The sequence below is a fragment of the Protobothrops mucrosquamatus genome, unplaced genomic scaffold (assembly GCF_001527695.2).
Source record: "Protobothrops mucrosquamatus isolate PMUCROS unplaced genomic scaffold, P.Mucros_1.0 scaffold87, whole genome shotgun sequence".
Lineage (NCBI taxonomy): Eukaryota > Metazoa > Chordata > Lepidosauria > Squamata > Viperidae > Protobothrops > Protobothrops mucrosquamatus.
In genome coordinates, this window is record NW_015386463.1 from 20,136 (window position 1) to 41,950 (window position 21,815).

The window sequence follows — 21,815 nt, forward strand, 5'->3', positions numbered from 1 at the left end:
GTTGAAGTCCATGAGTCATAAAAGAGCCGAGGTTGCCTACCCCTGCTCTAGATTTATGTCTTCCTCCCCTTCTGCTTTATAGATCCGTCCTCAAACTGCATGTCCTGAGGCGAGGAAGGGACCCTACCAAGTCCCGAGAGGGGTGTTGCCAGAGTTCCTCAAAGTTGGCATCCGGGTTCGCCCCTCAAGGCTCGGGTCCTTCGTCTGCTACCCCACGCACCGCGGTGGCTTGCAACATCCTCCGGGCTTCACACCCAGGAGCACCAGCGCTTCTTCGGATTTGAAGTCCCCCTCCGACCGCTCCAACCCGGTGCGGGACACGGAAAGCGGCGGCGGAAAGGCCAGCGGCCGCCGCCGCCTTGAGGCTCCCCTAGCAACTGGGAGCGTTTTCTTCGAGCCGAGCGGATTCCCGCCCGCGCGTGCCTGGAAGCTGTTGCCAATGGCTGAGGGAGGCGAGGAGAAGGCTTCCTCCGCGTGGAGACCGCGGGGCTTCCCTCGCGGGTCTTCTTCTGTTGCTTTCAGCAGCCCGTCCCCTCCCTCGGCGCTGGCGGGCTGCCTCCGAGGCTGTCCAAGCTCAGCCCCTCCGTCCCTCCCCCAGGGCTGCTGCTTCGCCTCGGCGGCTCGAGGCTTCTAAGGCGTTCATTGGCATTGCGCGAGCCTCGTTGCCAGCGCCTTCGGCCCCTCGAGGCGGGAGACTAGCTGCGCGGTGGCCCCCGAGCTGCTTTGTTCTCCTCACCTCCTCGCTCCCGGCGCGGCTATGGTCTTGCGTTACCTTTTCGCCGTGCAAGGTAAGGCGGCGGCGGCAGAGAGGAGGAGGAGGCGACGTCTCGGTTCTTGCACCTGGAGCAGCTTTGGGGTGGGGTGGGGTGGCTTTTTGTGCTCGCTTTGCGGCGAAAACGATAAAGAGCTTCGGCGACAAATGAATCGAGGCAGAAGCTATGTGAGCTGTAGTCTGACAGATGGACGGAAAACGTATTATGAGAGAATAGTACGAACGCCCCCGTTGTTTGGGGCGGGGAGGGGACTACCAGAAGGAAAGGTCCAGAGACAACTATGAGACGGAGAAAGTGATAATTGCATAGACTAGAGTAGGGGTAGGCAACCTTGGCTCTTTTATGACTCGTGGACTTCAATTCCCAGAATTCCTGAGCCAGCATGGCTGGCTCAGGAATTCTGGGAGTTGAAGTCCACGAGTCATAAAAGAGCCAAGGTTGCCTACCCCTGGACTAGAGAGAGGGACCGTTCACAAAAAATGGGTGTGTCATAGAAACATAGTGTGTGTCTGACAACCTGGTCTCTGTTGAACCTCCTAATTCTGTAGTGAAGTCTGTACTTATGACTTCTTTGCTCTAGGTCTAGGACAGTGGTTCTCAACCTTTTTAATGCTGCGACCCCCAACCGGTCATAAGTCGAGGACTAAACCGGTCGTAAGTCGAGGACTACCCAACGGGTCGTAAGTCGAGGACTTTCCCTGCCCGGGAGCGCCGCGCATGCGTGGTTCCGCCCCCTGCGCCGGCCGAGGCGTAGCTGGCAAGCGGCAGAGACGGAGCAGGCCGACCACCAGCTGGCCCAGCCCAAGGGAGGTAAGGCACCCGCCAGAAAAGGGGAAAAAAAATGGCGGACAGCCTTGTTTGGCGACCCCCGTGAAATGATCGATCGACCCCAAATGGGGTCGCGACCCATAGGTTGAGAACCGCTGGTCTAGGATAAGCATCTTTAGGTCTTTAAGAGATACATTAGGTAGGGAGATGAACTTATTTTTGGATATTGCATTTCCCAGATTTTTTTCCCCACTGGGTCAAGACAGCTTTTCCCATAGAAAATGCAGTGGGTCATGGCTGATAAAAGACATAAAGGATATTGACGGAAGAGTGGATGCATGAATCTTGCAGTTACTGGGTCTTGTAATAGATTTTTAGAGTAGCAAATGAGATGAAATTTGTATTGGAATCTGGTGTAACTGTGTTGTATCTGTATCACTGGGAGGCGGTCTTGGTAATTGTTAGACTGCTACTACAGTTTTTATTGCTTCTACTGCAGAAATGCAGTTGATTTCCATTGAATTAAGTCAAAGGCTGCTCTGTACTTACTTTCCTGAAGCGCACATTTTTCACAGACTCCCTTTCACAGCTGGTCCACTCACTCTCTTTATGTTGCAGACTAAGCCAGTTTTGTCCTCTTTAGTTTTGCAGTTAGCCAGAGCCCTGGAATCATACTCTGCTGGCTCTTGTGCCTTTGAAGACAGCGCTTGTGGCTATGAAACGGACATCACGACTCTCCCATGGATTTTGAATAAGGAAGGTGAGTGTTTTTTTCCTAGGGTCACCCGAAGTTTGTTTTCTTAAACCACATGTTTTCATAGTAATACCAATTAACACTGTGTTATCTTTTCCTTAGTTTTTAGATGTTTAAAAGACTGAATTTCCTTCTACAGACTTAGTTGCAAGCCAAATTAAAAACAGATGTCAGTGGCTTTTTGCACCCTCCCAGCCCCCACACTCTTACTGACTGACTTAATGACTGACTTGAATTTAAATTATTCCAGAAATTCTGTGGGGTCTGTCTATAAATATTTAAGCATTTTATCAGTGTCTCAAGCAGAGATGCTGATATGTTTGTAGTAGACAGGATGTCTTGTATCTTTCTGATAAAGAATATCTGTGAATATAGAATGTTCCACATTTTTTGTCTCCTGTTTAAAATATGGGGGAAGGAGATGATATAACACAATATTTGTTAAACTTTCTGCTCTCAGGATCCCTTTTCACTTTTAAAAATTATGGATGATCCCAAAATAGCTTTTACTTGTATGGGTTATATAAATAATACCTTTTAAAAGCTAACATGCATTTGTAAAATATATAAAATATTTATTGAAATAACAATATTAAACTCATTAGATATTTACATATTTTTCATGAAAAAAATCTTTATCTTTCAACAAACAGAAGAATGAGAAAATGACATTATTTTAAATTTTTGCAGATATCTTCAATATCTGACAAATAGTTTTGATTTCCTAAGAATGTGTTGGGTGATCCCTACAGATCCTTGGGCCTTTAAGACAGATTGACATAAAATATTATAAAAAGCCTTAGATTTTGGAAAACTTCCCCAGGAAGGTTTGACAATCAGTATGCTTATACTGAATTATATATTTCTTGCCTTGGCTGCCCAAGTGAACCTTACCAAGAGCAAGTGATTGTGTGTTTTGGACCCCACAGGTCCTAGAAACATTACCGCGCTTGTAACTTGGGGGTGTTCCTTGTCTCACAGCTCCTGTATGAAAAGACAAAATGGCCTTTACCTTAAATTCATTTCTGAATCTGGGAACCTGCTCATGGTCACTCATATCTTATCTCCTAAATCAGTGGTTCTCAACCTTTTTAATGCCGTGACCCCAACCGGTCGTAAGTCGAGGACTAAACCGGTCGTAAGTCGAGGACTAAACCGGTCGTAAGTCGAGGACTAAACCGGTCATAAGTCGAGGACTACCCAACCGGTCGTAAGTCGAGGACTTTCCCTGCCCGGGAGCGCCGCGCATGCGTGGTTCCGCCCCCTGCGCCGGCCGAGGCGTAGCTGGCAAGCGGCAGAGATGGAGCAGGCCGACCACCAGCTGGCCCAGCCCAAGGGAGGTAAGGCACCCGCCAGAAAAGGGGAAAAAATGGCAGACAAAAAAAAATGGCGGACAGCCTTGCTTGGCGACCCCCATGAAATGGTCGATCGACCCCAAATGGGGTCCCGACCCACAGGTTGAGAACCACTGTCCTAAATGGATTGTAACTTACGATGCATAGGGCTGTCCTTGACTACCATCCATAAGCTTCAATTGGTCCGAAATTCAGTGTCATGAATAATTATGGATGCTTCTTGTTACACTTCACTCAATAAGCTAGACTTGCTCCCTATAGGCCTCTAATGCAATGGAAGTCTTGGTTATCATCTATAAAGCTCTACATGACATAGGACAAGGTTATTATGAACCACCTTCTCCCAAGGTTATTTGCCTTTTTAACACATTTTGACAGGGAGGATACATTCCGGATCCCTTCTCTGAAACCTTATATAACCCATAAGTAACTTCTCAGTGGTGGCTCCTGCGCTTTGGAACTGGACCTCTAATATATAGTCAGCTCCAACTCTTGCAAGCCTTTAGAAAGACCTGGTTCTTTTTCTGGGCATGAGGGTAAAGATGAATAGAGTTCTCATTTGGTGAGATATATTTTAATCATGATCTCCATTTAATTGTTTTAATTTGCTTTAATGATGTTACTTTTCTTCTGTATGTTGTTTAATTATTTTGTGTGTCATCCAGAGTCAGATTGTTAAGAGCTGGGTGACTATCTAAATATTACAAACAAACAAACAAACTCATTCATTCATGGAACTGGCAGACTCAACATGTAAAAGGAAGGTATTTTTCTTTTTTAAGTGCACAGGGGCAGAGGACTTAAGAGCAACCATGTTGCTTTCTTTTTATCTGCTTCAGAGCCTCTTCTCAGCATCACCTATACTTACATAACTGAAAGCAATTTCTCTATGCACAGCACTCCACGGAAATCTCTTCTACCGGTAGTTTTTGCAAAAGCTACTGGAAAAGGCTTCAAGGCCACATTCTCCTTTTGGTGTTCTCTAGTATTTATCAAAGCTAGAAGATGCTTTTGTGCAAGCAATGTATTTATGTCAAGGTAAGAGACATGGGGAAGCTCAAACAAATTTATTGAGGAAAGTTGTCTTTCTGTTTTGTCTAGGGAATCATATTGTAAAGTACTTCAAGTTGAGTCTAAGTTGCTCAGCCTAGGACAGGGGTGTCAAACTCAATTTCATTGAGGGCCGCATCAGCATTGCGGTTGCCCTCGGGGGGGCGGGGGTGTGTGGCCAGGGTGGGTGTGGCCTACTGGGTGGGTGTGGATGGAGTGGGTGTGGCCTACTGGGTGGGCCTGGCCAGCTCTACATCGTTCGATTCAAGGGTGCCTGTGGGGGCCTGGGCAGGAGTGGGACAGATCTGAGGGTCTCTGGCAGAAAGGGGTGGGACCGGGGCAAGTGCCAAGGCATGGTCCACTGGAGGAGCCTCACTGCCTGCTGAAACCCCTCCCCCAGAGCCCATCAAACCGGATAGGGAAGTAGGCAAGGGCCATTTGCTGGCCACTTCCAGGCGATGGTGCATTTCTTCATTCCTCGCAAAGGGTGACACCTCCCCAGCATGCACCCAGGGGGGTGGGGCCGACGCGGCAGGGGCTGGTTCTTCGCTGTTTCCAGATGGCCTTATGGAGCTAATACTGAAATGCGTTTCAGCATATATGGCCACCACAAAATTGTACATTGGCTCCCTCCCGGCCAGCCTGGGCCGGGGCCAAGGCAGTGGGGGCCGTTCCCTCAGTGTTTCCAGGGCCACATGAAACCACTTCGCGGGCCGCATCTGGCTCCCGGGCCTTGTGTTTGACATGTCTGGCCTGGGACTACCATCTATCCATCTATTCCTACACTATCTATTCATCCTACATATTGGTTTTATTTTTTTTAAAGCACAATTTTCTATTTACTAGGTTAGTCTATTTATCCAATTAATGCAATACAATTGTTATATCCCATGCTTCTTTCAGCAGTGGATTTAAAAAGCAGAGGGGAGACCCCTGAAGTACCCCACATAGTAGGATCTAGATCTAGACCCCTCCTCTTCCCATCATCACCAATGGGAACCAGCCCTGGAAGGAGAACAATAGCTACAAAACAGCTCCCCAAACCCTTCAGCTAGTTCAGATGTATACTATGGTCAATGTTGTTAAAGACTGCTAAGAGGTCAAGGAGGGCCAGGATGAATTCATCTCTCCCATCCTGAGCCAACCAAAGGTAATCAAGCACAATCAAAGCTGCGTATTACTGTATCCTAGTTTGAAACATGACTGAAAGGGGTCTATATAATCTGCTTCCTCCAACACAATTTGGACCTGTTGGCTAACCACCTTCTCAAAAAAAAAAATCCCTAAAGAAGGAAGATTGGCATCTAGATAAAATAGCCCAGCTCTGCATGATCCAAAGATGTGTTTTTGAGGAGAGACAACCCAGTACCTCTTCTATAGTTTCCCACTGGAAACTCAGACATGGGCTACCAGTCTGGAGGCTTGACAAACCAGGAGGGGCTTGGATCAAAAGCAAAAGTAGATACATCAGAGAAACATACATATTTTTCCTATAAGCTAAGTTTTAAAGGATGCTCAGACTTGCTCCTAGATTTCTTCCAGTGGCTCCCTAGGCATATCTTCTGCTATTGTTATCCAGCAGAGGTCCTCAATAAACCAAGGGCACATCGGGTCTGTTGCAGGAAAGATGGTGCAATCCAATCTAAAGCCTCCTTGTTGCCTCATTCTAAGCAGCAACCAAAGCCCTGTTCCTTCCAAAACCTAATTGGAACCAAGAGGTACCTGGGAGTCAAAGGGACTGATTGAATAGGTCTAGTCTTTCTGCGGTGGGTGATGGTGCTGTGATAAATAGTAGGGTAAACAGAAAAGGGACTGATAATAGTATCTCCCAACTCCATATTACTACCACTCTAAGACAACAGCCAAGTCTAGCGTATGACTCTCCCTCCCCTGGGTCATTTTTGTAATAAATTGGTGGCCATAATATCTTGGTTGACTATACAGAATGATTCAATATTTTTTTAAAAAAGGATGGGCCTTGTATTCTGATGTTCTGTGCATACTGCTGATTTTTATCATCCTCCTGTGGAAGCCACTGATTGAATGGGGCATTTAGATTATTGAATTCAATCCTATGATCCATGCGGCAATCCAAAACATTCATTAACAGATAGCTGTTCAGCCTCCTTTGCTTGCACACATCTAGTTTACTGTTCCCTTGGTTACCAGTTCTAATACTGAATTGTTCTTATGATTAAAATCTCTTAATATTCATCAGGAATTTGTCTTATTCCTTGGCAGCCACCAGCATTTCTCTATTTAGAAGCCGGCTACTAACATTGCCACTTTCCTATTTGATTTACAATATTTATATATTTCCTTTCCTAGACTGAAAACAGTCTTTTAGGGATGTTCTGCTGATATTTCACAGGCCACACCCCTGGTTAACATGCAATTAGGGTTATTGTTCATAGGGCCTAGTGATCACATGGAATGAGTACATATGGCTCCTTCCAGAGGGACAACATTCAGAAAACTAATATGTATTATTCTCATCCACAGGAAAGGAACCCTACATGCATATATGCACCTCCACATAAAAGCTTATTTTTTACAAATTACAAATCATTAATGTGCATTAAAGCTGATGTGCATGTTTTTATTGTGGCTTGTAAAATTAAGGATGATTTATAATTATATAAATTAAAGCCAGTTGAAATATTCTATAAAATAAATGGAAAAATTAGTCTAAGAACAAGAATTTGAAGAAGAGGATTAATTTAGAAAAAGCTGGATGGAATAGGAAAACTTTTCATTTGCTTCTGAAAATAAACATTCTAAGATCATTAGTAGACATTCTATAGAACGGTAATCCAAAATACCAGTATTCTTGAGAAAAGCCTTGCTCCAAATAAAGGATAATCTCAATCTCATAAAGATTCAAATCTTGGATAAATAAGAAATAGGTAAAAATAAAGTGTTTAATATTATAAAATAAGAAACTGTTTTATTGTTCACATTTGAAAATGGGATAATATTAAATCTTACTCTTTACATTAAGGAAGTGCTACTTTCCTTTTGAAAAATGCAAGCTGAAAGCTCATTTGCTTTCATTATATTAGAGCAGGGGTGTCAAACTGCCGGCCCGTGGGCCAGATGCGTCATGCCGAAACCGCGCCCACCCCATTGCTGGTAATGGAAAAAAAGTCACGATACGTCGTGACACGTTGCATGACATTGCGAGTTTGACACCCCTGTATTAGAGGCAAGTGAAAGTTCAGAAAAGCTAGTAGAAAAAAATGTTTGATGAATCTGATCTTTTGAATTTAAAGGGCCATAGAATATTGAAGAAGATTGCCCGTACTATAAATATGCAAGACCTCCAAGGTCTCTTCCAACCGTTATTCTGGATGTCTTAAAATTCATAAAACTATAAAGTATGAGTGGCATGTTCCCTTATTTTATGAAAGGCTAAAATGTTTTGTCTTTTAAACAGTGTAGGATAACTCCTTATGGTTTTATGGGAGCATCTCATGGACTATTGTTGGAAATAGGATTCTACATTTGATGGAGTTTTTGTTTGAAGTGATTAAGAGGAGAGATTTTTAATGTTCTTGAAGAATTAACTCATGATGACCTTAGTGTGCTTTAGAATTGTATAATTTGATTCATTGCCAAGGAACACTCTGGATTGTGTGGACTTCAGCTGTCTAAATTCACAGCAGTAATCCTACTGGCTGTGGAATTCCTGGCATTGGTCCACATATATGGTGGGCAACCCATGTTAGGGATGACTGCTTTATGTACTATATTCTGCCTGCATAAAAAAAATACTTCTGGTTACATTGCATCTATAATTGCTCTATAGAGTGCAGCACATGTGGGTAACTGATAGACTCTATGTTTTGTTCAGCTGTTCACCATGGGGCTTAGAGGCCTTTTTACCTTTTTACTCAGATGATCAGTTTCAGCTGGGTGATGAAGAAAAGGTAATTTTGGTAGCATTATTAGCAGCAATGTAATAAGGTTTGCAGTTTATATAGCTGAAGTGAGTGTGTCAGCATTACTGATGACATGCTTGTGTGTATATAGTCCAAAACACGACATGTATACTATCCCTTAGTATGTGATGATGTTTTATGGAATAAGTTGTGGTATAATATAGAGATGATACGCTTTCTTAGAAATAAAAGTAGCTACCCATTTCAATTTTGAGTTCACTCATTTAAAACAAATTTTTGGACATGCAAAAGAATAAAAATCTTGTTTTATTTTTCCAGAAACTAGATAATATTTTCAATTTAGTAGTATCTTTGGTTGCACAGTTTGATTTATTGCTGCTATTCTAGTGACTGACCTGAAGATTTGTGCTTGAATAGCACCAATGAATCATAGAACAGCTGTACAGTATGTGGTGAACAGTACAATAATCCAGTTAAATCAGCATGACATACTATCAGAGTTTTCTGTGCTTTTGAGTAGTATTTTGTGCTGCAGTATTTTTTGTATTAACTGTTTTGACTTGGCACAGTTAAGCTTCTGTCATTCAGAATTTTTTGGGGAGGGGGGAAACTCTTAGAATTGGCTTAGTAACCTGACTTTGATAAGACAGTTATATTATTAATTCATTTCATAAGTAAGAGCTCTCAGTATTTCTTATTATAACCATTGTTTTTCATAATTAGAACTGCCATAAATCGTTCCTTACTGCTAAAAAATTCTTGAAAACATTTGAATCAAATTTTCTTTAGATTAAAAATCACTGAGGAGAATATTTATCTTCTGAGCTGAATATATGGATATATTCATATATTCATATATAATATATGAAAAACTTATTTCAGTGAAAGAATCTTATGTTACTCTGGACAACTACCAGAGTTCATAAGAACAACAAAGATAGGAACTACTTTTATAAGATTCTGAAGTACTTCTAAAAATTTGTAATACAGCCTTTTCTTTTTTAAAAGAAGAAATCAAAGACTTTCAATTTTAATTTTCAATTATGGAGCACTATGCAAATAATACAGTGCCTAAATTACCTTCCATTCTTGTGCAGAATACTTCCTATTGCACCAATTACAGGCGGGTTGTTGTTTCTTCTTCTTCTTCTTCTTCTTCTTCTTCTTCTTCTTCTTCTTCTTCTTCTTCTTCTTCTTCTTCTTCTTCTTCTTCTTCTTCTTCTTCTTCTTCTTCTTCTTCTTCTTCTTCTTCTTCTTCTTCTTCTTCTTCTTCTTCTTCTTCTTCTTCTTCTTCTTCTTCTTCTTCTTCTTCTTCTTCTCCTCTTCCTCCTCCNGCCTTTCTCCTTCTCAACATGTTCATATACTGAATGGAATTATACTGTTTAAACTGAGCTACATTAGGTCAGTGAAATCACTGAGTGCAGATTGGCTCAGTTTATTGCAACTTTGTTCTGTTTTCCTTTTTAGGTAGTAGTTTTATTTGGTAGATGCCAATCTGATCTAGCAACAAGATGCTAAGTAAGTGCTGCAGAATAGACTTTGTGGCCATGTCATATTTATTTCTTAAAAGTTAATAAGTAGTGAAATGTTTAAGATGTTAGTATGCCAACACTTATGGCATTAATATATGGCTTTATTTGGGAATATACTTTAGGCAGTGTGCAAAAAATTAACAAATACAGGATAAACAATTCAATAAAATAAAAATAGTGCTGCAATGTATATTAATATTATAACATTGAAATATTTCTTAAAAAGAGATTTTGTCATTTGGAAAGAAGTATTTATATCAGGTTTGCTTACATATAGTGATTTTGAAATATTTCTTAAAAAGAGATTTTGTCATTTGGAAAGAAGTATTTATATCAGGTTTGCTTACATATAGTGATTTTGACCAGCCTTTTAAAATGAACAGTTTGAAATTAACTTACAGAATACAGATGCTCTTAGGCATTTTTTTTCCAGTGATATGTTTGCATAATCAATGCTTAGAAACATTGTGTTTTGTTGGGCCAATCTTGATTCTGAAAGATTCTAAGGTGATATAATGTTTCCTCTCTTTTAAAAATAGTTTCTAAATTATTTGATAAGGTTATTTTTGTTAGGATTTAAATAATAAATTTGCACTTATTTACATTCCACTCCTTCATTAAACAGGTAAAATTAAAACATAAACGAAATGAATAATGGGAATCTAGTAGAAGGTGTATATACTTATATACCTTATTTATTACTTAACTATTAGATAATTCAAGCAGAATTTACATAGCCTGTGTTAGTGGGGGGGGGAGGAGAGAAGGACTCAAAGAAAACAGGACAACAAGCATAAGAACAACTTTGAAACCCTAGCATTGGCAAAGGACTTCTAGTCATCTTACTTACTTGTAAGCTAATGCAATAAATACTCCAGAAATGGTGGATGGAAAGAAATGACTGTAAGGGATAAGCTTCAGAACCTCTGTTCAGTTGAGGGGGAAGGGATATGGAAAGAGGGAATAGGAAGGCCAAACATCTCAATTTTAGAAATTAACAGAATAACAGAATTGGAAAGGATCTGGAGGTCTTCTAGCCCAACCCCCTGCTCAAGTAGGAAATCCTATACCATTCCAGACAAATGCTGTCCAATCTCTTTCTAAAAACCTTCAGCAACTCATTCTACTGATGGTTCTGTCAGGGAATTTCTTCTTAGTTCTAGGCTGGATCTCCCTTTGATAGGTTTCCATCATTACTTCTTGTCTTACCTTCAGCTACTTTGGAGAATAGGTTGATTCCCTCTTCTTTGTGATATCCCCTCAAATATTGGAAGACTGTATGTCACCCCAGTCCTTCTCTTCGCTAGATTACACATACCCAATTCCTGCAACTGTTCATCATATGTTTTAGCCTCCAGCCCAATCATCTTTGTTGCTTTTCTCTGCACTTTTCCTAGAGTCTTAGTATTTTTTTAATATCATGGTGACCAAAACTGGATGCAATTTTGTGATCTTACAAAAGCAGTATATAGTGGTACTAATACCTCACGTAATCTTGATAATATTCCTCTGTTGGATTCCTAGGACTGCATTGGCCTTTTTGGCAACTGCAGCACACTGCTGGCTCATACGTAAGTGATTATCCTCTAGATCTTCTAAATTCTTCTCACTGTTACTGTTCTCAAGCCAGGTACCACCTGTTCTATGCCTGTGCATTTGGTTTTTCTTGCCTAAGTGTAAAACTTTACTTTTCTCACCACAGAATTACATTTTATTGGATAGGACCTAGTGTTCTGTTTAAGTCTGTTTAAATTCTTCTGGATCTTGAGCCTAGTTTCTAAAGCATTTGCTTTTCCTCCTAGCTTGGTATCATCTGTAAATTTGATGAATTCACCTTCTATGCCCTCATCTTTATAGATTATGAAGATGTTGAAGAGTACTGGACCTAAGACAGAGCCTTGTGGTACCCCACTGCATACTTAACTCCCTGTAGATGTAGTTTCATTGAGGATTATACATTGAGTGTGATTTGTCAGCCAGTTATGAATCCATTTGGTGGTGATACTATCTATCCCACATTTTTCTATCTTACCAAGAAGGTTGTGGTCTACTTTGTCAAATGCCTTACTGATTCCAATTATATTATATGCACAATATTTCGCTGGTCCACTATTTTAGAGATGTACGATAGCTTCCCAAGTCAAGCTATCAGAATAATCCTTTTTGCTATGTTTTGCTGCATTTTACATGATTCATTGTTGAGAGCTATGTCAGATTATATTGAGTCAAAGGAACTTGCCCAGACAGTCTTACAATACTGGCCCTATATTTGTAACAATACTTTAGAATCAGCATATTTTCACGAGCTCAGTGTAAAATTAAAAATCTGTTTGGAAATCTTAACACATGTCTTTGTAGAAAGCAGCATGATCTGGTAGAAAAGGGAATTTCTCACGTACAGTATTATAACTTTGCCTCTGGAACCTTTCACTGTTTACCTATCTTATCATGAATGCATACTGTCAGCTTTTTAAAAATATTTTTCTTTAGGAGTGTGCAGCTATTTTTTGACATGTTTGATTTGGCAACTGTAGACTAGAAAGACTTTGATGGATTACTTTGGAGGCAAAGCAACTGCCTTTTCTCACCAAATTTGTTGTCTTATGCTGACAAATCTTTATATAAAATATGATCTCTGATCTTCTGTAAGTGGTTTGGTATACTGTATTAGGAAATTCATAAATCATAAAAGTTATGATTTCCATTTGCAGCACTTTAGTAAAAATTAATGGTTTTTAAAAATGTATAGTTCTGCATTGCTAAAATAAAAGTAACCTGAATATTTTGGAATATGCAGTTTTTTAGTAAAAATATTTTAAAGTTCTGGGGAAAAAACTGGGAAGGGGGAAATCCATATTTGTGCCTCACATAATTTCCATAAGTGGTTACTGTGGTGGAAGAGATGAGAACACTGCAACACACAGCTTTTTAGCTATATTTTAGTTGTGATGTCTTCAGTGAACTGAAAATCATCACATTATTGTGTCTAGTTACAATTCAGCTGAAATGATAGTTTAGTTGGGACTCTTGCTTTGAAAATTTATGAATGTATGATGAACAGCAAGAAAATGACCCTGCTAATGGAGCTGAGAAGGGGAATAAGGGCTTCGTTTTATAAAGGGGTAGAAGAAAACAATTTTCAAGTTTTAGGACTTCTATGAAAGGAACTATCTGATTGGCAACTTTTGGCATTTTCAAACTGAATCTGGGCAATAGAATTACATTGGGAAGACAATATAATAAAAAAAAACTACAGCTTACATTGCCAAAATGCTGTATACATCCTTTTATTCCCAGTAGTGTTGCACTTCTTTTTATAGAGATGTATTAATCCACTTGACTATGTCATCCATCATCTTTTGAAAATCAGGTGTGCTATTTAAATTGTGGAACAAATAGACCCTGAAATAATTTTGTGGGAGGTGGGCCTGTAGAGGAAGCAGCCCTCTTCCTTATTATTCACTCCTATTATGAACAGAAGAAAGTTTGGCTTTACTTTTGCCATTGATTGCACTGGGGGTAGGTTCTCACCCATCAGTAATCAGACAAATCGTTTTGATTAGTTTTAACCTTGTAAAGTTTCTGTGAGAATCCAACCATTAGGTTCAGCTTATTGTGTGAACTGAGAAACATCAATTCAGTAAGTCCAAAGTAAAATAATCATATTTAATATGTTGTGCAAATGCAGACAGTAACTATTCACACAGCATGCTAATAAGTCCATCCTCCTAGCAGATGAAGGTAGGAGGGGAAAAAAAAACCTTGAAAAGAATTTCTCAACTCCTGGCCCTGGTACAGTGTTGGCAGTTGGGTAGGAAAAAGTTGACAAGAAGTTCAGATGAACCAGACAATTGGCTGGTGCAAGCCCTAAGCCAGGTCATTGTAATGGTAAATCAGATATGACAGCTGCAAACAGAAATAAGATTAGAAAAAGGGAAAGGTACAAATACTGCACTTAAAGCTAGTGCAGTAAAATGCTGACAAGACTACCAACCAGTAAAAAAAAACCACCCCAATATCCAGTTCTAATATATAAAACCTGGACAAATCTTATTCAATTGTGGAGTTAATGTTTAAAAGAAGAATTTTTCTTTTTTGTTTTGGCAATTATCACATAGATGCAGAGGATAGTTTTCCATGTGAACTTTTTAGGGTGTTTCTGTTACTCTTGGTATGGAGATATTTGTGTCATAGTTTTCTTAGAATCATCAAATTAGTCATGGAGCATTGTTCTTTTCAATTTAATAATTTATATCAGGAGTCCTCAACCTTGACCACTTTAAGACTTGAAGACTTCAACTCCCAGAATTCCTCAGCCAGCATAGCTGGCTGAAGAATTCTGGGACCTGAAGTCCACAAGTCTTAAAGTGGTCAAGATTGAGGACCCCTGATTTATATCGATTCATTGTAGAACATTCTAACATATGCTAACACAAATAGAAAACTTTATTTTAGTGTATTTTATTCTTCATATTTATAAGCTTTGTTATATAACCAAATTGCCAAATCAGCATATAACATTATTTATCAGGGGATGTTTATTTCTATACATGAAAATTAAAAGACCCTCAGTAGCATCAAAGTTACTTCCAGCAGACAAGATCGCTACTTGAAAGTATCCCAGAATTGGAAGAGTACAGTGGGAGTTAGATGTAGGGCAACATTTTCTAATAGAACCATAAATACAAAATGATTCTAGAAGAAAATGTTATGTATATTTTTCTTTGAGGCCAGTGTGTGATAGATTTGATAAAGCACGTTGAGTATGTTCTTGCGTCCCTTGCCAGATGCTTAGGAACAAGAAAATATTTATGAATATAATATTATGATGAAAATATTTTTCTTCCCAAACTTCAGTGTTTAAATAGATTAGTACAAGGTTTTATTTCAAGAGACAAAGCTGGTAAAGAAGATAAAGTATATTTTCCTTGACTGAATCATCTGAAAGCAAGTAATTTAACAATTATATTTTGAATATACTGTATTTGCGTAACACAAAATATCTCTCTCTGTACTCTGAGAAAAGAATTCCATTACATACACAATTTTTAATGGCTGGAATACCCACACATTAAACCCATCAATCCCAGCACACCCTATTGCAGCCATTAATCAAGGTTTATGGCTCATCAAACGGGTACCCACCCCAATTGAAGCCCTTCCAGGCTTGGTCCTCCCAACCCTGAGCCTTGAGTAAAGTAAGGGACTACCTCTAACTCTCCACCCAACCACCTATTTCCCTCCTCCATGTATGCCCTTTTGACTCTTTTCACCCTGAAGCATGGGGCCCCGGGACTGCTTCCCATGTCCCAGGAAGTCTCAGTTGACATCTCATGACCTCACTGACTTAAGAAGCAATCCCAATCCTAATTGTGCTTGAAAACTGAAAACTACCTTTAAGATTTGATTGGTCCTATTTGTTTCTATAAATAGATGGAGGGGTATGCCATATTGTGTTTTGCCTCAGTAAGATGTTTCAGGCCTGGATCCTAAGCGTATAAACAAGTGGTTCTACTACTTATATAGGTTAAATTAGGATTCATAGGTTGCAAGCCACAACGGTAGGTTTATCCAGTACTCTAAGCTTGTTTGTTTATTTGTGTCAGAAGCATCACAATTAAAATACGGCATACTTAAGGCTGCCATGAGGTCCTCAAATGTACATTGATTGGGGCACGAAGGGCAGGTATACATATGTATTATTGTCTGCATGTCACCACAATCGCAAAGAGCAGAAGCAACCGGATAGCCCCATTTTTCAGAGTTTCTGGATCTTGTTGTGCAATGTGCTATTCTATCTGTAGTACTGTATCAGCAGCGCTCAAAACTTCTAGCTTGAGTGCCAGCAATAACATGCCAGAGCTCTATACACATCAGATACAGTACACAAACACTCACCTATGAATTTATAAATGTATCTATGGAGTTCATAAATTCAGTTCTGTGTATGATTACTTAGAAATAAATCAGACAGACTTTACTGGGGATTATTCCTAAGCAAGTGTGCACAGATTTGCTGCTCTGCAATAGCATGTCACTTTTAGTGATTCATAGATTGTTCTCATACAACTTCTTTTCTTTAGGGATTGTACATTTTGTTCCTTCACTTTTTACAGACCATTAGATGACACCATTATCAGTTCACTGAAGTCCATTGTTTCTGTTATCCTACTAGCTATTTATAAAACTTGATTTATGTGTTGCATGGTGCCTTCACTGCAACTCATTTTTGGCTAATTGTAATGTCTCAGCTATGCCAAAAGCACTGTAATGGAGCACTCATGCAATCCCTCCTCTGTGCTGTGACCTATCAATTGGGCTAGTGCTCTTCTGAAAGGATGTGAAACCTTTGACCAAAGATAAGTCAGCAAGTGCAGAGGAAGGAAAGTGTGTGGCACAAATATTTGTGCAGTTCCTCCAACTTTAACTTGTGTTGCTCCTGCACATCTCTGATATATCAATTGGACAAGAGTTTTTTTTAATAGAATACTAAATCTGTGTTTTGAAAACAGGTACAACCTTGTGTCTAAAGGAAGCCTGCACAGACCTGACAAGCATGTGGGAAAGGACTATTAGGACAGTATGCAGATAGATGCATCTGCAGAAGTTGAATGTCCCAGCCTTGTAAAGGAATTCTCTGTAAAGAGTAAGGAAGATGAGCTTGATGGAGATATGCAAGATCTGTAACAAAAATGAAAAACATTTTAAGTCTTCCGCAGACAGATAGCGTTTGTAAGCAGTCAGATAGACATCTTCCTCATTCAATGACATACAATATAAGCAGGTATAGGGTAAATTAGACTTGCATGAGTCTTTTATTTCAGCCAGATTGTTTTAGCCATTCTGTGGGGTTGGTTTATTGGGCTGGTCTATGTACTTGGGCTTGTCTCTGGGTCCGGAAATGAAATTTGGGTGTGTCCAACTAAATTGTAGAGCAAGAACATATAGACATTTTTGTGGTATCAAATAAGTAGTTAGTATCCTCCCCTTAGATCAAGATTTGGTAAGAAAATAGATCAAAGGCAATAGGGAGGCCCTGCTTTAATACGCACAAAGACAAGGGCCAAGGCTTTCCAAGATTATATAGACTGTTTGCTCATTGCAGTAAACCTGCCTACTTTAAATCCATAAGAATGTTGTTTTCTTATGAATGGATCAGATATTTCAAACCAAAATGATCATGGAGGACAGTACTCTGTGATCAGAAGCAAGCAGCATGCCCAAAGAAGCCTGAGGTGACCAATAGAAGATAGGCAGATCCAACTCCTCAGTGTGTTAGCAACCAGATGATCAATGAAGCGGTTAACAAATTCATAGGAAATATTGTGTTACAAGTAGAGGGAAACCAGCACAATTATCTGACTTGAAATACCTGAGATGTAGTGGAGGGAAGAAAGCTTTATATCCTATCTCCTCCCCCCTCCCCCAACAACCACTCTTTGTGAGGTGGGTTGGGGTGAGAGAGTGACTGGCCCAAGTCTTCCAGTGAGCATCTGTGGATTAAAACCTGGGCATTTTTAATGCCAGTGCAACATTGTGGCAACTGTACCATGTTGATTTTTCCGGCATGTTCATGTCATGTTTAGGGACAAGTGAAAAACTCTTTAGAAAGCAGTGTTAGAAAGACTTCAGACATTTTATAAATCTGTGTATCTGAAGATGGTAACATTAGACATTCTGTCACCCACATACAAACATATGCAAAATGATGAATAAGCAGTTAGAACAAAAAAAGCTTTGAAAAAGACCACTTTTATATAATTTCCAACCATACAGTTCTGTTACTCTTCTCATCATTGCCATATAAGACAATTATAACAAAAGGTCCTTTTTAAAATAGAATTTACTATCATAACAATTCTGACTTAACACTTTATATAAAGTAAATGTTAACTATATTAAGTAACAATCTGTAACTTTTATTTTCTTCAAACACTCCTATGTTTCCACTTAGGAAAAATACACATTTCACTTAAGAGAAATTATGTACCTGCATAATAAATTCCACTTTTCCCATTAATATAATGATGGAACAACAGCTATTACTTGTAATTCCCTTATTTTACAATGCCATTCATCAGCTGACTTAACTGGATTTAAATAATTGTGTCTAAGCTGGTTTACATAAAATAATAGTGATTTAAATGGAAAATTCATTTAGTCATAATTTTCATTTTATAAAAAATATTTTCACTATTTTATTGTAAACTCACCTTTTTAAGTAAGCAAAGTGCTTTAGAAAGTTGATTTTATCCATTCCATCTGCAGCTAAAAATAATCTTAATTGTTCTGATGTGAAATTGAGTATGAAAAATCATGGCAGAGTCAGTAAACATACGCCAGAGAACAAGAGGAGATTTTGAAACTCTACTGTTATGAAATGACTAGGAACCTTCAGAATTAGGATTCAATGGAAATCAGTTTATATTAAGTAAGTATCATGTAATCATATAATCTATTTAGTATTGATTAATATATTATAGTAGATATATTGAGATTTCTGAAGTCTCAATATTTTGCAGAACGTTATTTGGATACCTTTATGACACTTTCTCAGACACGAGACTTCTCTGGCTATATGAAAAGATGTGGTGATCTTGCATAATAAAAAGATATTGCATAATTGAGTAACATGCAAAAAACATTAGCCAAAGTGATTAGTTAGATGCATAGACTGAGGAAAAGATACCAATGCTTCCATTTTAGTTTGGTAAAAAAAGGCAAGTAAGAGGAAGTTATCATGCAGGTGGAGCAAATGGATAGAGAAATTTGCTGGTTTGGCTAAGTACTACAGTCCAGCACCATCCAATTAAGTTGAATGGTGGGGATTCAAAATATAAAATTAAACTGTAGAATTTCTTACCACAAAATATAATTATGGCCACCAACTTGTTATTTTAAAACAGTTTTCGGATAGTTTTTTGATTATAAATTTCTCCTCTAGCAGAAGTAAATACCAGTTACTGAAGAACATGAGTGGGCAGGATGATTTACTTGCTTATCCTGTCTGTGGGCATCCTGTCTATGGCCACTAAGGGGGGAAAAAACTGCTGAAGTAAACACATCTTCAGCTTACTCTTTCACAGTTCTTCTTGTACTGTTATCTTTTCTTTTGACTATCTACCAGTATGTATATTCCACCATTTTCAAAAACCTGCTTAATAAAATTATAGTAATTTTACTATAGTAACTATAGTTTAGTATACTACAGTAAAATTATAGTAAGACCACAAGATATTGTAGTTTGGAGCTTCTGAGATTAACAAAACATAATCAATGGTATAATCTCAGAAGTTCCAAACTACAGTATCTTGTGGTCTTACTGTAATTTAATTTAAACAGCTAATTTTTAACAGATGAATATATAAGTGTGAAGATAGGCCACCTTTTGTAATTGGGAGAACAGCTGACATGTTAACAGTATGTGGTGAGTGAATTCCTAAAATAATGACTGGAGCCTTGCCTATTCACAAGATGGCAAGGCAAATCATAAAACCCATTTATCATCTAGTGGAACTTTGTGAGCCCCAAAAGCATTGCTGCAAGGATAAAAACATTTTCCTCTCCTTTTCTTCCAAGCCATTAATAAAAAAAATATTTGTTTGTTTATTTAAATCCTGCCTTTATTATTTTTACAAATAACTCAAGGCAGTGAACAAATCCAGTACCTTCCTCCTTCTATTTTCCCCACAACAATAACCCTGTGAGGTGGGTTGGTCTGCCTTGAGAGAGAGTGACTGGTCCTAAGTCACCCAGCTGGCTTTCATGGCTAAGGGGGGACTTGAATTCATGATCTCCCGCTTTCTGGTCTGGTGCCTTAACCACTAAAATTCTGTGTTTGAAGGACCTGGTCCTTGTGGCATCCAGTTTGATCTCCCTTCAATTTGATGAGCAACCACTGGTAGACATTTTTAGAGTATGATTTTTCAGCCAGCATTGTATCCATTTAATTGTCATGCCTTTCTATGCCCACTTAATTAAGTTGCTAATCAACATGGTATGGAGTACTTTGTTAAATGTATTGTTGAAATCTTAATATAGCCTAATAAGGAAGTAAAAAAATGAGATATGGTTAGTCTGGCAAATTGTTTTTGACAAATCAGTCCTCAGTTTGTGATAATTAGTACATTTTTTTTCAAAATTGGTATCTTTATAATTTGTATTTTTTTAGTATTGTGTCAAACTGCCTAGACTGTAATTTGCCCCTTTTTGAAGAAGAAATGTATGTTTTTCTCCATGTTTATTTGTTCAATGTATAAGTCACCTCAAAAGTGTAGAATGTATTAAAACAATAACTCAGATTTATGTATGTATGTATATATTTATGCATGTATGTGTGTACAGTCACGTGAAAGAGAAAATACACCCTCTTTGAGTTCTATGGTTTTACGTATAGGACATAGTACAAATTATCTGGTCCTTAGCAGTTCTTAAAAGTAGGTAAATACAACCTCAGATGAACAAGAACACATGACATATTACACCATGACATTTATTTTACAAAAGTAAACCAAAATGAAGAAGACATCCCTCCCTCCCTCTGCCTATGTGTAGCCACTGTGGTGCTCTTTTCTATTGCCCATTTTTTCCACACTGGAATTGTTTGTAATTTTATTTTTGGTACCATCCTGAGCTACTTTTCTCATTAGATTTTGGTGCAATGGCATCCTATTTATCATAGTTTTAGATTTATTATAATTTTTCTTAAAATTTGGTACTCCAACATCATCATATTTCCACTAATGTTCCTGATATTCCACTTCTTCAATCAAGTATTTTCCCACTATTTGCTTTAATTTAAAAATATTTAAAAACAAGTCAGATGAGCATAGAATGAACAGGAAAAGACAAGTCATGAATATGTATTTTCTATATAAAGTACAAACTCCCCACTCCCCCCAAGTTACATAAAATGTGTGCTTCAGTGTTATACCATTTGTTTCAGGTCAGATTCAAGGTTAATCTTGATTTACACTTGCAAATTTATATTACCACAGTGATTTATTTTAAAAATAAATAGAATGTTTGCCCTCAGTAACTTTCCCAGAAATAGATGCTGTATACTTTTTTTTAATTTTTAATTTGAATATCACACATCCCCTTACCATTGAAAGTAAGTAAGAGTTTGTAAAAATTGCTTTTTTCAAAATCTATTTCTAGTTACTATTTGGAATTAATATATTTGACAATTTGTTGACTTGGACAACAGTTGCCATAACAATTTTAACATATATACATATACAAAGAACAATCAAATGTTCCCTTTTGGAGAGTAAGAAATAGCAAGCCAAAGAAATTAAAGCATGAATAATTTAAAAAAATGGAAATACACTTTGTCCAACTGTACTTTAAACTTCTACATACCTTTCTGCCCTTGCAAACAAACTTCCTTGAAATATATTAATACAGAGGTCCCCAGCCTTTTGGGCACCAGGGACCGGTTCCGTGGAGAGAGGTTTTTCTGTGGACCGGAGGGTGCGTGGTTTTGTATGCTGCCTGTATCTCGCGGATGGGGCTTTGCTTGTTTGTGCGGCCCGGTTGCTGGCATACTGTGGTCCAGTACTGGGCCACGGACTGGGGGTTGGGGACCCCTGTGTTAATACACTGCTTCGTATATTGGCATTATCCTTTAAATGTCTTAACTATCTTTTTTTAGGATCTCATCAAGGTTTGGTCTGGAG

At 38.7% G+C, this 21,815-nt stretch overlaps 1 protein-coding gene across 1 annotated transcript in view; it reads left to right on the forward strand.

The window, feature by feature from the left end:
- Positions 1-621: 621 nt before the first annotated feature.
- The window catches only part of MAMDC2 (MAM domain containing 2), a 53,956-nt gene continuing 32,762 nt past the window's right edge, over positions 622-21,815 (forward strand). The window contains exons 1-2 of the mRNA XM_015812477.1: positions 622-788; positions 2,185-2,301. Coding sequence (XP_015667963.1) covers positions 758-788; positions 2,185-2,301 — 148 coding nt within the window. The 5' untranslated portion in view covers positions 622-757. The remainder of the gene's footprint in view (positions 789-2,184; positions 2,302-21,815) is intronic.